The sequence below is a fragment of the Hydra vulgaris genome, chromosome 09 (assembly GCF_038396675.1).
Source record: "Hydra vulgaris chromosome 09, alternate assembly HydraT2T_AEP".
Classification (NCBI taxonomy): Eukaryota; Metazoa; Cnidaria; class Hydrozoa; order Anthoathecata; family Hydridae; genus Hydra; species Hydra vulgaris.
The window spans coordinates 1,322,117-1,339,712 of NC_088928.1; the positions used below are offsets into that span (position 1 = coordinate 1,322,117).

Sequence of the window (17,596 nt, forward strand, 5' to 3'; positions counted from 1 at the left end):
GACTGATTGAGAGATGAGATTATTTCTTATAACTGCTATCTTTTGTTCGAGATTTTTGATTTGGTTGGCTTGCAAGTAGATAGTTGCTTTCTGTTCTGAAATGATGTTCATGAGCTCCATTATCCAGATATCAAGGTGGGCGATTGATGGTGCTATGTTTTTAACAGCCAAGTAACCATTGGTATCAATTTTATTAACCATATTGCTTTGTAATTAATTACACCACTTCAAATTTTTTGATAGGAGGGCTACCACCCTATGACAGTGGGTTACTTCCGGGTCGTGAAATTATATATCTTATTACACAGGGACTTTGCAAAAATGAATGTGCCTTATTAATACAATAAAACAGGATTTGTTAACGTGATTTTTCCTGTCAGGGTTCATTTGATGAATAAAAACAACTGATTAGTGGGACTTAAAGTTTCATGCCCGAAGGTAATCATCAGCCGTTAATACAAACAAAAAACGTAAACAAACCGTTACAAAAACGTAAAAATTGCTTTAGAATGACTTCTGACATTATAAACAAATCTACATAAAAAACAAATCAAAAAATAAAAAGCCGTTACAGTTTACTAGTCCCCTGTGTCAAATAAAGATAGTAAGAATTTTTTTGAATGTCGACACTGAAATACGATTCCGTTTTTTTTATTCAGTAGGTTTTTTCCATTATGTGATAAAATAACATAAATTTTGTAGAGACAAAGGTGGCATATTTTTGTTGCTAGGTTGTAAGGTTTGCAACGTTTGACAATTTTCCATTCTATAATAGGCTTTATGTTTTGGTCTTTTAAGCTCCATATTTCCTTAGATAGTTCGGTATCATTTCTATACTTAACTGATGCAAATGATTTTAGATGGTTTGCGGATCTTAGTTTAAATGGTGTATTACTAATGCCAAAATATACTTTTTTATTACAATCAAGATGACTGGAACTTATGGTCACTTGGTAGACAATATTGTCAGATAAGCATTGATTGTTCAAAGGGCAAAATGCTTTATCTAGGCAGTTACATTGGTTGATTTTTAATTGATTTTTGTTGTGCCAAATTTTGAAATTATACGAGTTTATGATAGATTTTAGGTTAGGCATGCAACTGTAGCTGATCTTAATAGAATTTCTATTGAATATTTTATGTAGGTTGTGGCCGGCTGAAAAATCTAAGTCAATAAGGGCTAGAAATTTCCTATTTTTGTTTTGACGTTTAAGCTGAACGGAGGGTTATGCCAAATAATATTATGTTTTTGATGCTTTTTTTGTTGATTTTGACTTGAGAATAATTATGGTTGGTAGGTAAGGTTTGTTTTGTATGCTAGGAGGGCAGTTTGAATTATAGTGGATGTACCTTATTTGATTATCAGGTTTAAAATATTGTTGAAACATATTGTTATTTAGATTTAACGTAACATCGAGGTAGTTAACAATTTTTAAATTCGATTGAATGGTGATTTGAAGATCGTTTCTTTTAAAAATATGTGTTATATGCCTTTTGATTTTAATAATTTGCTGACCGTTTTGTTCTTAAATACGGCAATACCATCTTCACAATATAGGCCAAAGTCTTCATTATTATAATGCTGTGAAATTTGATACAGTATGAAAATACCTATTATTTCCAAACTTCAGCACCATCAATTGCCCCCATTGTTACATCGAACAACCCACCTCCTTTTTTTAATCCTTGCTTCATCTTAGTTGAAGATAAAAGATTTTCTTGCATGCTTTATCAATGCTTTGTCTTTGCTCTTTATAACGATATGATGGTCAGCAAAATTCATAGCATTTTTGAGGGTGTTTTCATTTATAGAAGGGTAAAAATTGTTAACATCAATTGCTAGGAATTTGTATAAGTGCTTATTGGTGATTTTTTTAAACCAGTCTACAACATTTTGCGTACTTTGCCATTGTTTTAAAAAAGTTTATTATTAAATTCACAATTAATTTTTGTTAAAATTACTTTAGTAATTTGTCCTACCTCATTTTTCAAATAGTTCAAAAGGCACACAGATGGATTGTTAACAAAGTTTTCCTTGTGGTCTTTCAAAGTGAAAAAACAGTTAGAGGATCTGTTTATTTCAATTTTTTTATATACCTCATAGTTGGTTTAAAATTAGTTTTCCTTCTTTGTTTATATGTTCTTTTAATTTTGGATTTGCTTTTTTGTAGTTAGTGGTAATAGCATTTGTTAACAGATTATTGTAATCCTCCTTGGACAGTGTATACATATTTGATGTTTTGTCAGCCTGTGTTAGGGTTTTGTGAGATATACGTATAGTTTTAATGTCTTTTCCCATACCGTTTTGAATAGTGTTGTGTATGTCTTGAAACTTTATTGATTTAATAAGATTAAGTCTTCAACCCTCGAAATTAGGGTCGCCATTCGGCAATGCCGACCTAACTGCTGACCTAAAAGTATTTGAGATCGGCAAAAATTTGCCGACCTCGTTTTAATGTTTTATGGTTAGACCTTTGTATCAAATAATTTTTGCTGACCTAATGCCGACCTCAAAAAATTTGAGGTCGGCAAATTATTGCCGACCTCATTTTTCCTAATTCCAAGGGTTGAGTCTTTTTCAAAAAATGACATTTCTTTTATTTGCGATGGACATATAGGAGATTTAATTCCGTAGTTTTTATAATCGATATTGTCTTTAATTCTGGGATCGTTATTAATAAAAAGAACACTTTCCATCTCATTTTCTTTAAGAGTAACTCCGTTTTGTTTATTAATTTTGATTTAAAGTCTCTTTCTGACAGTATTGAAATTTTTTTTATTGAATAATCAAAGTTTATTTTATCCATTGCATTGACAACTTGAGTAAAGTGCTCAACTTTACAAAGCAATTATTTGTATAGATATCGATCCATAGAATATATTCAAGGTTAAATATTTTGATGTAATAATTAGTGATGTGCCATTGGCTAATGCTGATTGTGGTTAATAATAGGTTTAATGTATTTATTTAAGGGTGTTATAATAATATTAAGGATTTATATTACATATTTAACATGTTCCTATTCATCAGAAGTGATTCGACCTACTAGCCTATGTTATTGGTAACCACCAACCAACTAATTGGCGTAACCATTGCCCGATTAATCCGCTGATGGCATTGGTTGATTAATTGGCATTGGCCGATGCATTGGTATTGGCTATTAAGCCAAACCAAACTGGTGCATAGGCACACCTCATATATGCAAGTTACATACCTAATATTAAGATATTAGCTTTATATACATACATTAAACCCTATAATTAGCCTTAATCGGCCTTTGCCGATGGCACATCACTAGTAATAATATGAAGTCTCTTGTACTATATATATATATAATAATATATATATATATCTATATATATATATATATATATCAGTCAGATCAGGTTATCCGTCTACTGGTAACATGTAACCCAGTACAATCTGCTTCATGTCCTGCTGCCTTGTAGGATACGCCTTTTTAGGCAAAGGCTAGAGATGGTGTCTCGATAAAAATACTCATCTTGGGCAGATGTTAAATGCACCCAGCTACTGTCTTGTAGAAGGCCTCCTAGGCAAAGAATTAAGGGGTAAACAGATCCAATTTGTTGACCAGCTTCGCACCCCTTCTCCATCTATTAGGCTGGCGCAGATAAATTTTTAATACATTGTTTCCAGTTTAGGACGTTGAATGCTGGATCTTCTTGACTCAATGCATGGGTTTTGCTTGCATCTCTGTTTTTATGACTAGGCAACTTATTCTATTATCTCCTAATGAGGGTACAGCTCTAAAACTCAGTTTTATGGTTCTGAGGCCGGCTGGTAGTCATGTTTCCCGAACTCTGTGGTAGCTCTCAGAGAGGCTGATTCCATCAACAGCTGAAAAATATCAAAGTATTAACAGTGCCATGTTGCGCATGGATGGTGTCCCTGTTTGTACTTTTGGTGTGCATGGCGGAGGCCACATTTGGAGCCCTTTGTTACGGCTTAGGGTTTATTAGTAAACATGAGGCAATTGCTTGGGCTATTAAACAGTGTTCTGAGTACGATCTATGCTTTGAGTCAAGTTCTTTGATCTAATTTTAAAATTAATAAAGTACCAAAAACTATAAAACACAAAAAACCATCATCATCATCAAAATCTCTAAACCTATCATTCACTAATATTCGTGGTCTTCGGAGTAACTTTTCTTCTGTTGAGTCTTATCTCTTGCAAAGTTCACCAGACTTACTTGCTCTTTGTGAGACTAATTTGAGTTTGGCTGTCTCATCTTGCGATCTTAGTGCTGATGGTTATCTTCCTTTAACTTGTAAAGACTCCAATAGTCACATGCTTGGCCTGGGCATTTACATTCATAAGAATTCACTCATTTGTCGTGAAACTAGGTTTGAATTCACAGACTATTCTTTCATGTGCTTTCGTTTAGCACCACTTCACTCTATTGCCTTTCTATTTGTTCTATATCGCTATCCTTCATCTCAAGACTGCACTCTTTTTGATGTTATTTCTGATCATATTAACTAAGCCCTTTTTCTTTATCTATTAGCTAATATAGTTGTTGTTGGTGACTTTAATGCTCACCACTCTGAATGGCTTGGCTCTAGTGTCAGTGATTCGGCAGGAATTAAAGCCCACAACTTTTGCCTTTCTCAATCACTAACTTAAATAGTCAACTTTCCAACTCGCTTTCCTGACAACCCAAATCATCTACCTTCTCTACTCGACTTATGTCTTGTTTCTGATCCTAGTCAGTGCTCAGTTTCTCCACATTCACCCTTAGGTTCTTCTGATCTCTTTAAAACTAATATCTCATTATTCTTCATCACCTGAATCCCCCTATTATCGTACCTCTTACAACTACAGTAAAGCTGACTGGGATTCTTTCTGTGATTTTCTTCGTGATGGCCCTTGGGTAGAAATCTTTCATCTTCCTGTCGACAAATGTGCTTCTTACATAACTTCGTGGATTTAGGCTGGCATGGAATCTTTTATTCCCTTTTGACAATTCCAGGTCAAGCCTAACTCTCCTCCATGGTTTTCCTCACACTGTGATGCTGCGATTGCCAATCGAAACCGTTACTTCCATATTTATCAGCAAAACAATTCTCCAGAAAACAGACGTCTGTTTATTACTGCTAGAAACCATTGTAAAATGATTTTGTCTAACGCCAAAACCCGCTATTCTCAGGTCATGAAATCTCGTATCTCATCTCAAAAATTAGGCTCTCGTGACTTCTGGAGAATCTTTAATAATATCAATAATAAGGGCAAATCTATAATTCCATCTCTCTTGTATGGTTCAGACTTTGTCACCTCACCTAAAGACAAAGCTGAATTGTTTGCTAAAAAGTTTTCATCAATATCATCTCTTGATTCCACTAGTTGCGTTCTACCTAATATTGCCAACAAACAGGTTGATCCATTGCTTGACATTCATATCACTCCAGCATCTGTATCTAAAGTGATTTCCTGCCTAGACTCTTCTACAGCTTGTGGCCCGGACAACATACCTGTTGTTGTCTTGCAGAAGTGTTCTCCGGAGCTGTCATCCATACTTTCAAAACTATTCAACAAGTGCTTATCAGATTCTTGTTTTCCACCCTGCTGGAAAGCAGCATCTGTTATCCCTATTTTCAAAAATTCTGGAGAGCAATCTGATTTGTCTAACTACCGTCCCATAAGTCTTCTTCCTATCATAAGCAAGGTTTTTGAGTCTTTAATTAACAAACACTTAATTTCTCATCTTGAATCTAATAACTTACTTTCTGACCATCAATATGAATTGATCTTCTCGTTCTACAGCTGATTTGCTATTAGTAATAACTGATAGGCTTTATCATGCATTAGATAAAGGTGGAGAGGTTAAGGCCATCGCTCTTGACATTTCAAAAGCTTTTGATAAAGTTTGGCATGCTGGTCTTCTCCATAAGCTTTCTTCTTATGGTGTATTCCGCAACATCTTTAAGATCATTTAATCCTTCCTTTCCAATCGTGGCATAAAAGTTGTCCTCAATGGACAACACTCTTCTTCTTATTCTATAACTTCAGAGGTTCCTCATGGTTCCATTCTTGGCCCTATGCTCTTTTTAATTTACATCAACGATCTTCCAGATATTCTCACATCTAAGGTGGCATTGTTTGCTGATGATACTACTATTTATTCTTGTTGTGATAAGAAACCAACACCCTCTGATTGCTTGGAGGGGGCATTTGAGCTTGAAAAGGATCTCACTTCTGCTACAGCATGGGGCTCACAGTGGCTGGTGAACTTTAATTCAGACATAACTCAATTTTTTTCAGCCAATCGTTATCGCAATAATTTAGATCTTCCTATATTTATGAACGGTAATGTACTCGATGAGTCATCTACTCTTCATCTTCTAGGATTAACTCTTACTTCCAATCTTTCTTGGAAACCATATATCAAATCAGTTGCAAAATTAGCATCTGCTAAGGTTGCATCTCTTTATCGAGCTCGTCACTTTCTTATTTCGGATTCTATTCTCTATCTCTATAAATCTCAAATCCGGCCTTGTATGTAATACTGTTGCCATATCTGGGGCGGTTCTTCTAATGATGCCTTTCTCTTTTGGACAAGGTGCAAAAACGCATTGTAAACATAGTTGGACCTGCTCTTGCAGCCAACCTCCAACCATTATCACATCGTCGTAATGTTGCTTCTCTTTCTCTTTTCTATAAATACTATAATGGGCACTGCTCTAAAGAGCTAGCGTCTCTTATGCCATCTACTAAAATTCATTCTCGTGTTACTCGTCATTCAATTAAGTCTCATTCTTTTTCTGTGGCTGTTTCTAAATGCAGCAAAAATGTTTATTCATCTAGCTTTTTTCCTTGAACATCAGCTCTTTGGAATTCGCTTCCTTCATCTTGCTTTCCTGATTCATATAATTTGCAATCTTATAAGTCGACTGTCAATCGTTATCTTGCTCTACAATCGTCACCTTTTCTCTTTTAGTAACTTCCAACTTTAATTAGTGGCTGCTTGCAGCCGTGTTGGACGCAAACATGTATAAAAAAATTTATATATATATATGTATATATATATATATATATATATATATAACAACATCAGGATGATGCAATAATGGTTGGAGGTTGGCTGCAAGAGCAGGTTTAACATTTTTACATTTGGTTTTTGCACCTTGTTTAAAAGAGAAATAGGAATCATTGGAAGATTGGCCCCAGATATGGCAACAGTATTCCATACAAGGCCGGATTTGAGATTTATAGAGATAAAGAAAAGAATCCAGAGTGAGGAAGTGTCATGCACAATAAAGAGATGCAACTTTAGCAGATGCTAGTTTTGCAATGGATTGGATATATGGTTCCCAAGAAAGATTGGCAGTTAAAGTTAATCATAGAAGATAAAGGGTAGATGACTCATTAAGTACATTACCTTTCATAAATATAGGAAGATCTGAATTATTGCAAAAATAAATGGCTGAAAAAAATTGGGTTTTATCTAAATTAAAGTTCACTAGGCACTGTGTGCCCCATGCTGTAGCAGAAGTGAGATCCTTTTCAAGCTCAAATGCCTCCTCCAAGCAATCAGAAAATGTTGGCTTCTTATCAAGACAAGAATAAATGGTTGTATCATCAGCGAACAATGCCATCTTTGATGTATGAATATCTGGAAGCTCATTAATGTAAAATAAAAAGAGTATAGGGCCAAGGATAAAGCCTTGAGGAACTCCTGAAGTTACCGGATATGAAGAAGAGTGCTGTTCATTGAGGACAACTTTTATACTATGATTGGTAAGGATTATTCAATAGTCTTAAAGATGTTACCTGATTCACTGTAAGAAGAAAGCTTATGGAGAAGACCAGCATGCCAAACTTTATCAAAAGTTTGGCATTATCAAAAGAAATGTCTAGAGCAATAGCTTTAATCTCTTCACCTCTATCTAATGCACAATAAAACCTATCAGTTATTACTGGTAGCCAATCAGCTATAGAACAATAATATCAAAATCTATATTGATGATCAGAAAGTTATTAGATTCAAGATGAGAGATTAAGTGTTTTTTAATTAAAGGTTCAAAACCTTGCTTATGATAGGAAGGAGACCAATGGGATGGTAGTTAGATGAATCAGATCACTCTTCAGAATTTTTGAAAATAGGGGTAACAGATGCCACTTTCCAACAGGTTGGAAAACTCAACTTTGGTAAGCACTTGTTAGATAGTTTTGAAAGTATAGACGACAGCGCATGAGAATACTTTTGATAAAGAAAATACTATTATAACATAGTGCATATAGTTTTATTTATTATGTTGTTTTGTTTATTTCTATTTTATATTTTGATCTGAAAAGAACCGGTGTAAAGTAGCGCTATAAGAAAACTATTACAAAAATAATTACATAAAATAGTTACTTTATTGTTTTTTCTGATTTTCCACATAAAAAGGTGCTTATTTTTTGATGTGCTTTTAATATAAAATAATAATAAATTATTAAATTGCTTATTTTGTATGATTGTTATATTTTGAGTATGAGTACTTTTAATACAATGTTTGCAACATGATTACACTTGCAACTAAACCAAAATTGAATACAAAAATTGGTAAAGTCAAATACAATGCACTGTTTGAAGTATTAAATTGCTGCTTTTTATTAAAAGTTGCTAAATTAAAGTATTCCATTTAGAAGAAAAGTTTGAGAACAATATTTGAGAAATGGATTTGTGAAATAGATTGACAGTTTTCATAAGAATGGGCTAAAAATTGTTTTAATATAGTTATATTAGATAATTTTGCTGCACATCCAACACTTGAAAATCTTTTTAGACAGAAATGATTTTTCTTCCATAAAACCCTACTTTAAAGCTCTAACTGATGAACCTAGCCCTTATTAGGTCACTTAAAGTCCGTTATAGAATATTGTCTATTTAATAATTGACAGAAAAAATTCAATTTTGAGGTTGTAAAAGATAAAGGTTTTTGTTTTTTTTGTTTTGTTATTTAGGTGCCCCAATAAGTCCTAACGGTCTTGTCACAGAGCACCGCAGAAGTGCATTTAACCAGGAAGTTCACGCCTCATTCCTATCAATGACGCAAAAATATGTCCAAAAATATGCTCGTTTCAAACCTGAATCTCCTGCTTATATAGCAAGCGCTCTAACCACTGCACCACGGCCACACAAGATAGTTATGTTGATTTTTGAACAAACCATTTTACCCTCAATTAAGTAATGTACCTTGAAAATATTATGAAGCTATGTTTAATTATGTGAAAATAGGAAATGTGTATAACAACCAAATGTATTCATAAGTGTATCATCCAAATGTATTCATAAGTATATAAAACAAATACATTGGAAAAAAAAGGAACTATCAAATAAACTAAAACAAGCAATTCTTTTACTGAATTGTATTTTTATACTTTTTGATTAGTATAAGGTTGTATATTAGGCACCATAAATTTTGAACATTTGTTTAAAATCAATTGTTTTAAGTGGGAGTACCTTTATTAGATCAGAAAACTATGTTTAAAATTTAAAAGTTATTTATTATGATAAATATATATACAAATGTTAATAAATAATAAAAATGTAAGCATAAAATTGACTTTTCCATTGAATTTGTAAAATAGAGAAATAAAGGTTATTTTTTGATAAATTAGTTTTATTAAAAGGTAGATATAAATAGTTATTTAATAAAATAGTATTAACTTGTTTCAGTTTCGATATGGATTGTGATACTCAACCATTTGATGATTGGGAGGTTTTACCTGAAAACATAGTTTTAGATAAACAAATTGGTGAAGGGGCTTTTGGTACTGTATTTATTGCAAAAGTGAGCTCGAAAGTTCTTACTAAAAGAAAAAGTACCATTTATAAATATGAAGTGTCTTTGTCTAATATTAAAGAAGAATCTTTTGTTAATGTTGCTGTGAAACTGCTTAAAGGTTTTTTATTTCTTTTCTCGGTTTTTGTTTAACAATGAAAATATGTTTATGTAACACAGATACTGAACTATTTTTTTTTTCAAAAGTGTTTATCAAAATACCTTATTACAATTTTTATAATATTTGTAATTTTTCAGGTTTTAGTACTTTTTTTTTTTTTCCACTATTTATTATTCATATTTTGTATTAGGCATTCATAAAACTTTTTAAGTTCGTAAATATTTAAATTTTTTAATTTTAACAAAATTCTATTTACTTGATTTAAAAACAAAAATCTGTCATTTATTTTATAACTATAACTTTAAAACATAATAAACTTGTTGCAACATTTTTGCAAAACATTAGGGATCATTAGGGAAGATTTAAATTTATTTATTGTTTATATTTTTAATTATCTCATCGATTTAATAACAATCATAATCATCTCATTGATTTAATAATAATCATAATCAATATGACAATAGTAATTTCAAGACTTAAAATAGTTGTCAGAAATCAAAAATTTTCAGGCGCTTGCTCAGCTGAAACATTGTTTTCATTCTAAAACTTGACTAATAATAAAAATTGAGTAATTGTTATTATAAAACATCCTTTGTCAACCTTGGTTTTGTTAATAAACATATGTTACCTCCTTCATATTGTTGATAAATGTAATAAATATTGTTAAATTGTAATGCATCTTGTTGAATATTGTTGATAAGTTTAATACATATTTTTAAACATTAAATTTAATACATATTGTTGATAAATGTAATACATATATCACAAATATCAAATAAATATTTAAAACCTCTGTTAATACCAAATATCTATATTTATACCAAATATATATTTATACTAAAATGAGCTTATTGTTTGTTTTGGAAAAATTCTTACTCTAGTCTCAAAAAAAATCATTTGTTGTTATTTGATGCAGGTAATCTGTGGTGCTTCAACTAGACTGAGCAATGAAAGCTCACAAAGAAATATGAAACATTTTTATTGCAAAAACTTTTTATATAAAGTAGGATAAGTAATAAAAGCAAAGATAAATGAACAGATGTTTAATAAATACAGATTTATTTTAAGAAGAAAAAGTTTTAACACAAATCATAGTCAACAGTAATTTCATCATCAAGGTATACCTAAATCAAAACAGGACAACAAATCTTCATTAAATACAAAAGTTCAACTTTAAAACAAATATACATATGCATAGATATATCAATATTTAAAATGAATAAATATAAAACAATAGGACGTATATATAAATATAAAATTATAGGAGAAATAAGATAAAGAAAAAATATTATTGCTTTTGCAAGTTTATTTACTTATGTAAAGTATTTCACAAGAATCAAAAGCATATTTATATACTTTTGTGTTTATTTAAGAATAACAATGTTTTTTCGATTATTCTGATGTAACATTTTGTAGTAAGAGTGAATAATAGTTTACTGACAATCTTTCTTTGTTCAATACTTTTTTAAGGCTAAGAAAGTAAAAATGATTATTTGAAGCCACATTACAAAATTTAAAAAAAGTTTTTATTTACTGCTAAAAAAAGTTGAACAATAATAAATGATGTACCATATATATAATAATAATAATTAATGTAACGTAATTGTGTTATTTTCTCAAGATTGTCCAGACCAATCAGAGTTTAATGATTTTTATGAAGAAATAAACCTGATGAAAGAAATTGGATATCATAAAAATATTATAAATATGATTGGATGCTCAACAATTAAGAAACCGTTGTGTTTAATTGTTGAGTTAATGGAGAATGGAGACTTGTTAAGTTTCTTGAGAAAGAGACGCACTAAAGTAAGTACAGAATATCTTTGAAGTTTTTTGTGTTTTTTTTAAAGAAAAAATTTTTTTTATTTAAAAAAAGAAAAGTATTTTACAAGTAATTATACAGAAATTAATTGACTTAATTTGTAATTAAATTGACTTTATAATTACATAGCAAGATTATGAATTACTATAGAAAGCTGTCGCTGTTTAAACAATTATTTATATATCTATGCTACCATTATACTATATTTTATGCATAACTTTTTAATATATGCCAAAATTCAGGAAAAACAGTGCACAGAGGCTTTTGTGTATTTTTTTCTGTGTTTTTTTTCTATATAGTAAGTTCAAATGCTAATGCATTCAACATGAATATGTTAAAATATTATAAAATTTAAAATTATCAATTACAGTGGCTTGCCATATTATTAGGCTTAGAGAAAAAAACAGACATAACACCACTAAAAACCTTTGCTCCTCGCATAAACTTTTTTTCATTCATTATTTTTTACTTTGGCAACGTTGCCAAAGATGTTATTTCATAAATGGCAACATAGCTCATATCTTTATTTTTATTCGTTCCAGTTGGAACGGAACGTTATTTTCATTCGTACCAGTTGGAACAGAATGTTGACAGTTGGAACAGAACGTTGCATAGAATGGTTGTGTGAGGTGTTTCTTTCTACAAACATAATTATTTGAATACCTCGTTGTAAAGATTGTTTTGTGACTAATATCGTATATTTTATCACAAAGGTGTGTATATCTTAATACTCTCATTTTCTAAACAAAAATGTATAAAATTATATTCTTATGGAAAAGTTCACAATTTTATTGAATATTATCTTCTTTTTTTTAGCAATGGGGAGGGCATGTGATATTTCTCCATGAAAATTAGGTGAAATTTGTGGGTTATTAAAAAATACAGTCATGTCGCAATATTAGATAGCTGAGATATTCAACATTTCTCAAAGCACAGTGAAGAGAGTGGAGCAAAAGCTTGATTTTGACATACCTTTACAACCTGCTCGTAAAGGTGCTTGTAGCAGAAAAAGGTTAACAACACCTAGAACTGACAGAAAAATTAGAGTTATTTGTCTACAACAAAAAAAACACCCTTTCAACTTATTGACCAAGATTGCTAATAAACAGGGAATCAATATTTCTCAACAAACAGTTCTAAAACCTTTTAAAAAAATTGGTTTAACTTCCTGCGGCCAAAATGTAAACCAAATTTAACACCCATTATGGTGAAGAAATGTCTAAACTGCGCAAAAAAACTGAAAAAAAGTAATGCTGAATAAAATCTTTTATTGTAAAGTTCAACTTGGTTCTTTTTAAACCTTATTTGTCTGTTTTAGGTTTATTTTTCAAATGAGAGCATTTTTCAAGTCATGAGTTGCAAATCTAGTTTTGTTTGGAAAAAGTGGGTGAAAAATTTTACTCAGATTGCATTGTGCCAACCTTAAAGCATCCGACATGGTGTAGTCGTTAATTTATTTTTGAGGTACTGTAAAGCTGCATATAGTAAAAAGGACAATGAGACAAGATCAGTATTAGAGAATTCTTAATGGTAGACTAATACCACAACTGGCTCAATGATTCCCAAATGAAGAAAAATGCATTTTTATGCATGATGGGGCACCATGTCCCAAGGTTAAAACCATTACAAAGTTTTTAAAACAAAGAAACATTGATGTCTTGGATTGGCCCAGAAATTCTCTGGATTTAAATCCGATTGAGAATGTAGGGGTGTATGGGTGCTGCTCGAGCAGGAAATGGTTTATAGCACAATAACATTAAAACAGGAGTTGATTGAAAAGCTTAGATATGTGTAAGAAACCACAGTGAAGACCTGCAAACAATGGTTAAAAAGTGTATTTTGAGTATGCAACGGCGCATACAAAGCGTAATTGTAGCAAAGAGACATTTAAAATATTTAACTTTTTCAGGATTTTTTTTTTTATTTTCCATAATTATCTTTTAAATATATGTACTTGTTTTTTGATAAACATTGATTTTTACTTATCGATAGTAAAATGACCTTAAACGATAAAAAATTGTCCACAAAAATCTTATTTACAGCCTAAATTTGTTGTTTTCTTGTCAAGTCTAATAATATGGCAAGCCACTGTATGAGATATTTAAGTATAAAGTTAAAATTTTTGTTCAAAAGTGTGATTCAAGAAAGTTTTTATGGGTGATGTTCTGACCAATTTATATAGAATTACTTTTAATATTTTCCCAGATTTTAATACATTATGATTTATACATTAAGATTTTATACATTGTATAATTCATTTTATACAAAAATTTTATGATTTTATACATTATTAATGGAAAGGTCTATAAGACTAGTTTTAGGTTTAAATTTTTCTTAAATATTTAAATTTGTGAAAATAGGACCAAAATATGATAAAAATATTGAAAAGTAATGTATTTTAACTTTAGTGGAGCTGGAAAACTGATTTACAACTGTTAATAAGAGGTGGTTTCAGCATTTGTTGATGCTACATTTTTTCTAGAGTAAAAGATTTAGTATTTAAAGATGATTTAGTATTTAAAGATGATTTAGTATTTAAAGAAGATTTAGTATTTAAAGATGTAGCCACACCATTTCTCATATTTTTAAGTTAATTGTTTTTTAGTAATGCAAGATCTTTTTAAAACGTCGCTTTTTGTGAAAATTCCAAATTTAAGAATGTTAGTTCTTACGACAGATGATACTGTTTTGCATAAAATGAGTTAATTGGAGCCTGGGAATAAAATATTCCAACAGATTTATTGCTCTAATGCAAAGGCAATGAGTTAATAAAATATTTAAATTTACTATTATATAATAAATTCGAATTCATAGACAGATTTTAAATTTCGTCTAATTATCTTTAACTATTTGAAAGTTACGGCGTTATCAAATTTACAATTTCCTCATTTTGATGGGGGTGAAAACTTTACATGGTCATAACTTTTGAATACTTTAAGATAATTTGAATTGAGAAACTGTTTTGAAGCAACTGTTTTGAAGGAAAAAAACACCAAAGTTTGTGAATATTTAATATTATTGAGTGAAATGTGTGACTGTCCCGCCTAAAAGTGAACAAAGGTTTGTACAAATTTAAGATTTTTACAAGTTTCTTAAAAAACTAAAGTTATTAAAATAATTTTTTATAGAAACAATGCTTTGTGAATAATTAAATAAATTACTATGGACTTTTCTGTTGCTGCATGTTTAACTGAATCTTTTTTTTTATAAATGGTTTTACATTATTACTTTTGTTGTCGTCTTTTATAGTTTTTTTTTTTTGTTCAATCGTAAATTTAACAATAAAAATTATGCTCTACACAGTACGTTTTGTTTAATGCATTATTAAACATTCCTTCGTGTTTATATCTGGTAGGTGCTGTTAGGATACTCTTTTCCATTTACAAGACTTACAAGATTTTAAAAAATTTTAATAATATTTTATATTTCTTATAACACTCGTGTGAGTTTTTGTTTGTATTATATACATTATGATGTATTTTATATAGAATAACATCTATCAACATCAATTTGTGCTTAAAAGACTCAATCGTCATCAAAAGGGTCGTTAAAATTTAAAAGGTTTTTCGAAGTTTAGGGTTGACAATTTCAAATATAATCAAAAAGTATTGTATTATATAACAATATAAATAAAAAAGTATTGTATTATATAACAACCTCTTTAATTGTAATGGAATTTGTTTTTTTTTCCTGAGCTATATATTACCTTCCCCCTCTGGAGTTTTGAGTAGGTGAATTTATTAAAAAAGGTAAAGTTATGAAATTAGAGTTCATAAATATGACTAAAAAATCGACTTAATCGACTATTTTTGATAACCAAATCTGGTCTGGAAAAGTGTTTCTTATTATATCTATTGCTTAAAATAGATTTAAGTATAAAATCCTGTATACAAAAAATTTGCTGCAATAATTAAAAAAAATAAAACTTCTGATTTTAAAATGAAAATGCTCAGTCTACACATGTAGGTTTTAAAGGCATCATGTTTTACTTGTAAATTTAATTTTTCAGCTTTGTGCATCAAAGGTTGAAGGAGAGACTGCCGGAAGCTTGATATACACACAAAGCTATCAACAATTTCTCGAGGTTTTTTGTTTTGTTATTTGTTAATAATTTTTTATTGTACTTTGAATGTGCATAACTGATTTATTTTTTAAGATGCTGATATCAACCCCATCCCTCTCTTTTTATCTCTTTATAAAGAAATTGCAGGTGGCACCCTCCAACCTTTCCTCCAACATTTGCATTTGAATTTTATTTTTATTTGAGTTCTACAAAATGAGTTACATGTAATTAACTTTGTATAGACGACAACAAATGAGAACTTATCATCAGGAGTTATGCCAAATATGATTCTTTCAAATGAAGTTATAACGCCAGAAGATTTACTAAGTATTGCTTGGCAAGTGGCATCAGGAATGGTATAGTTTTTTTTTATTTGTGTATTTATTTTTATTAATTTTTTTTATTTTTGATTTGTTAATTTTTTTGTCTTCTACTTCTTCATTTTTTTTTTTTTTTTATAATTTTTAAATATGTTAGGAATATCTTTCATGCATCAATCTCGTACACCGAGATCTCGCTGCAAGAAATATTTTGGTTGGTTCAAAAAAAAATGTCAAAATATCTGATTTTGGTCTAACACGTAGAGTCAATGACAATTTACAGTACATGAGTAGCAAAAATCGTCGTTTACCGATCAAGTGGATGGCCGTGGAAGCCATATTTGATCAAACTTTCACTACATACAGTGATGTGTAAATTTTAATTCTAATCGAATGTGTTTTAGTTCTATTATAATTTTTATTTCGATTGCATAAAAAAATTAATTTTATACTATTAATATACGTTTATTTATAAAAGAGTTTTTAAAAATATTTTAGGTGGGCGTATGGTGTTGTTTTATTTGAAATTGTTACACTAGGTAATTTTAACCCTTCACCAATTCGAGTAATCCATTTTATATTGCATTTTTTATTGTATTTTTTATTGTTTTACAAGGTGGTACGCCTTATCCGACAATAAATAATCGTGAACTTCTAACTCTTTTAAAGTCTGGCTATAGAATGGATCGACCAGAAAACTGTTCTGAGTTAATGTAATTTTTACTTAATTTTCATCTTCTATTTTAGATTACTTATTTACCTTGAATAATTTTTTTTGTATATATATTAGGTACGATATAATGTTGCAATGTTGGAATGAAGATCCATTAAAACGACCTACTTTTACTGAGTTACGTGAACATTTTGATAAAATTATATCTGAAGGTGATTGTTATTTTAACTTTGAATTAAACGAAAATAATACATATTACACAGCTGCGTCCTTCAACAGTTTCTCGTCAAAAACAGACAATGAAGCACTCGAAAATGAAATTTTCCAAAAACCTATTCACGTTCAATCAATAGAAAAAATTAAAGAACTAAACGATAAACCGTTAAACATAAGATACACTTATCCCGATTCGTTGAAACCTGCGCTCATAGGTTTTAGTAATTATGCCTTTAATGATGCAATATCAGAAATTTAATGATGTAATTCATTATTATTTTATTTATAAAATATATATTATCTTAAGAATAATGAAATATTAGGTTTGTCAAAAAATTTTTACATTTTTTTACCTCTTGTACCCATATATTTTTACGCTTTGGTACTTTTTTATTTTATATTTATTTTATTCGCGATATTTAAATATTTTGCTGAAACACAGGTAGTTGTCAGTTTCCTATTGTTTAATTTTTAGTACATTAATTATACGACATTTATAAACATTTTTTTACGATTACATATCGACACTATAGCGTTGTGGTTAGTTTGCTGCGTCATTATCTGGAGATTCGGAGTTCGAGCCTTGTAGAACAC

The 17,596-nt window shown here is 30.1% G+C and overlaps 1 protein-coding gene across 2 annotated transcripts in view; it reads left to right on the forward strand.

Annotated features, from left to right (window-relative positions):
* LOC100201799 (uncharacterized) overlaps positions 1-17,333 on the forward strand; it is a 129,453-nt gene extending 112,120 nt beyond the window's left edge. The window contains exons 10-17 of one of the 2 annotated variants that reach the window (XM_065804449.1): positions 9,682-9,908; positions 11,530-11,714; positions 15,740-15,814; positions 16,036-16,149; positions 16,271-16,485; positions 16,612-16,652; positions 16,730-16,826; positions 16,904-17,333. In XM_065804449.1, the coding sequence (XP_065660521.1) occupies positions 9,682-9,908; positions 11,530-11,714; positions 15,740-15,814; positions 16,036-16,149; positions 16,271-16,485; positions 16,612-16,652; positions 16,730-16,826; positions 16,904-17,261 (1,312 nt within the window). In that variant the 3' untranslated portion in view covers positions 17,262-17,333. The remainder of the gene's footprint in view (positions 1-9,681; positions 9,909-11,529; positions 11,715-15,739; positions 15,815-16,035; positions 16,150-16,270; positions 16,486-16,611; positions 16,653-16,729; positions 16,827-16,903) is intronic. The other variant, XM_065804450.1, reaches the window with a different exon arrangement.
* The last annotated feature ends 263 nt before the right edge of the window (positions 17,334-17,596 follow it).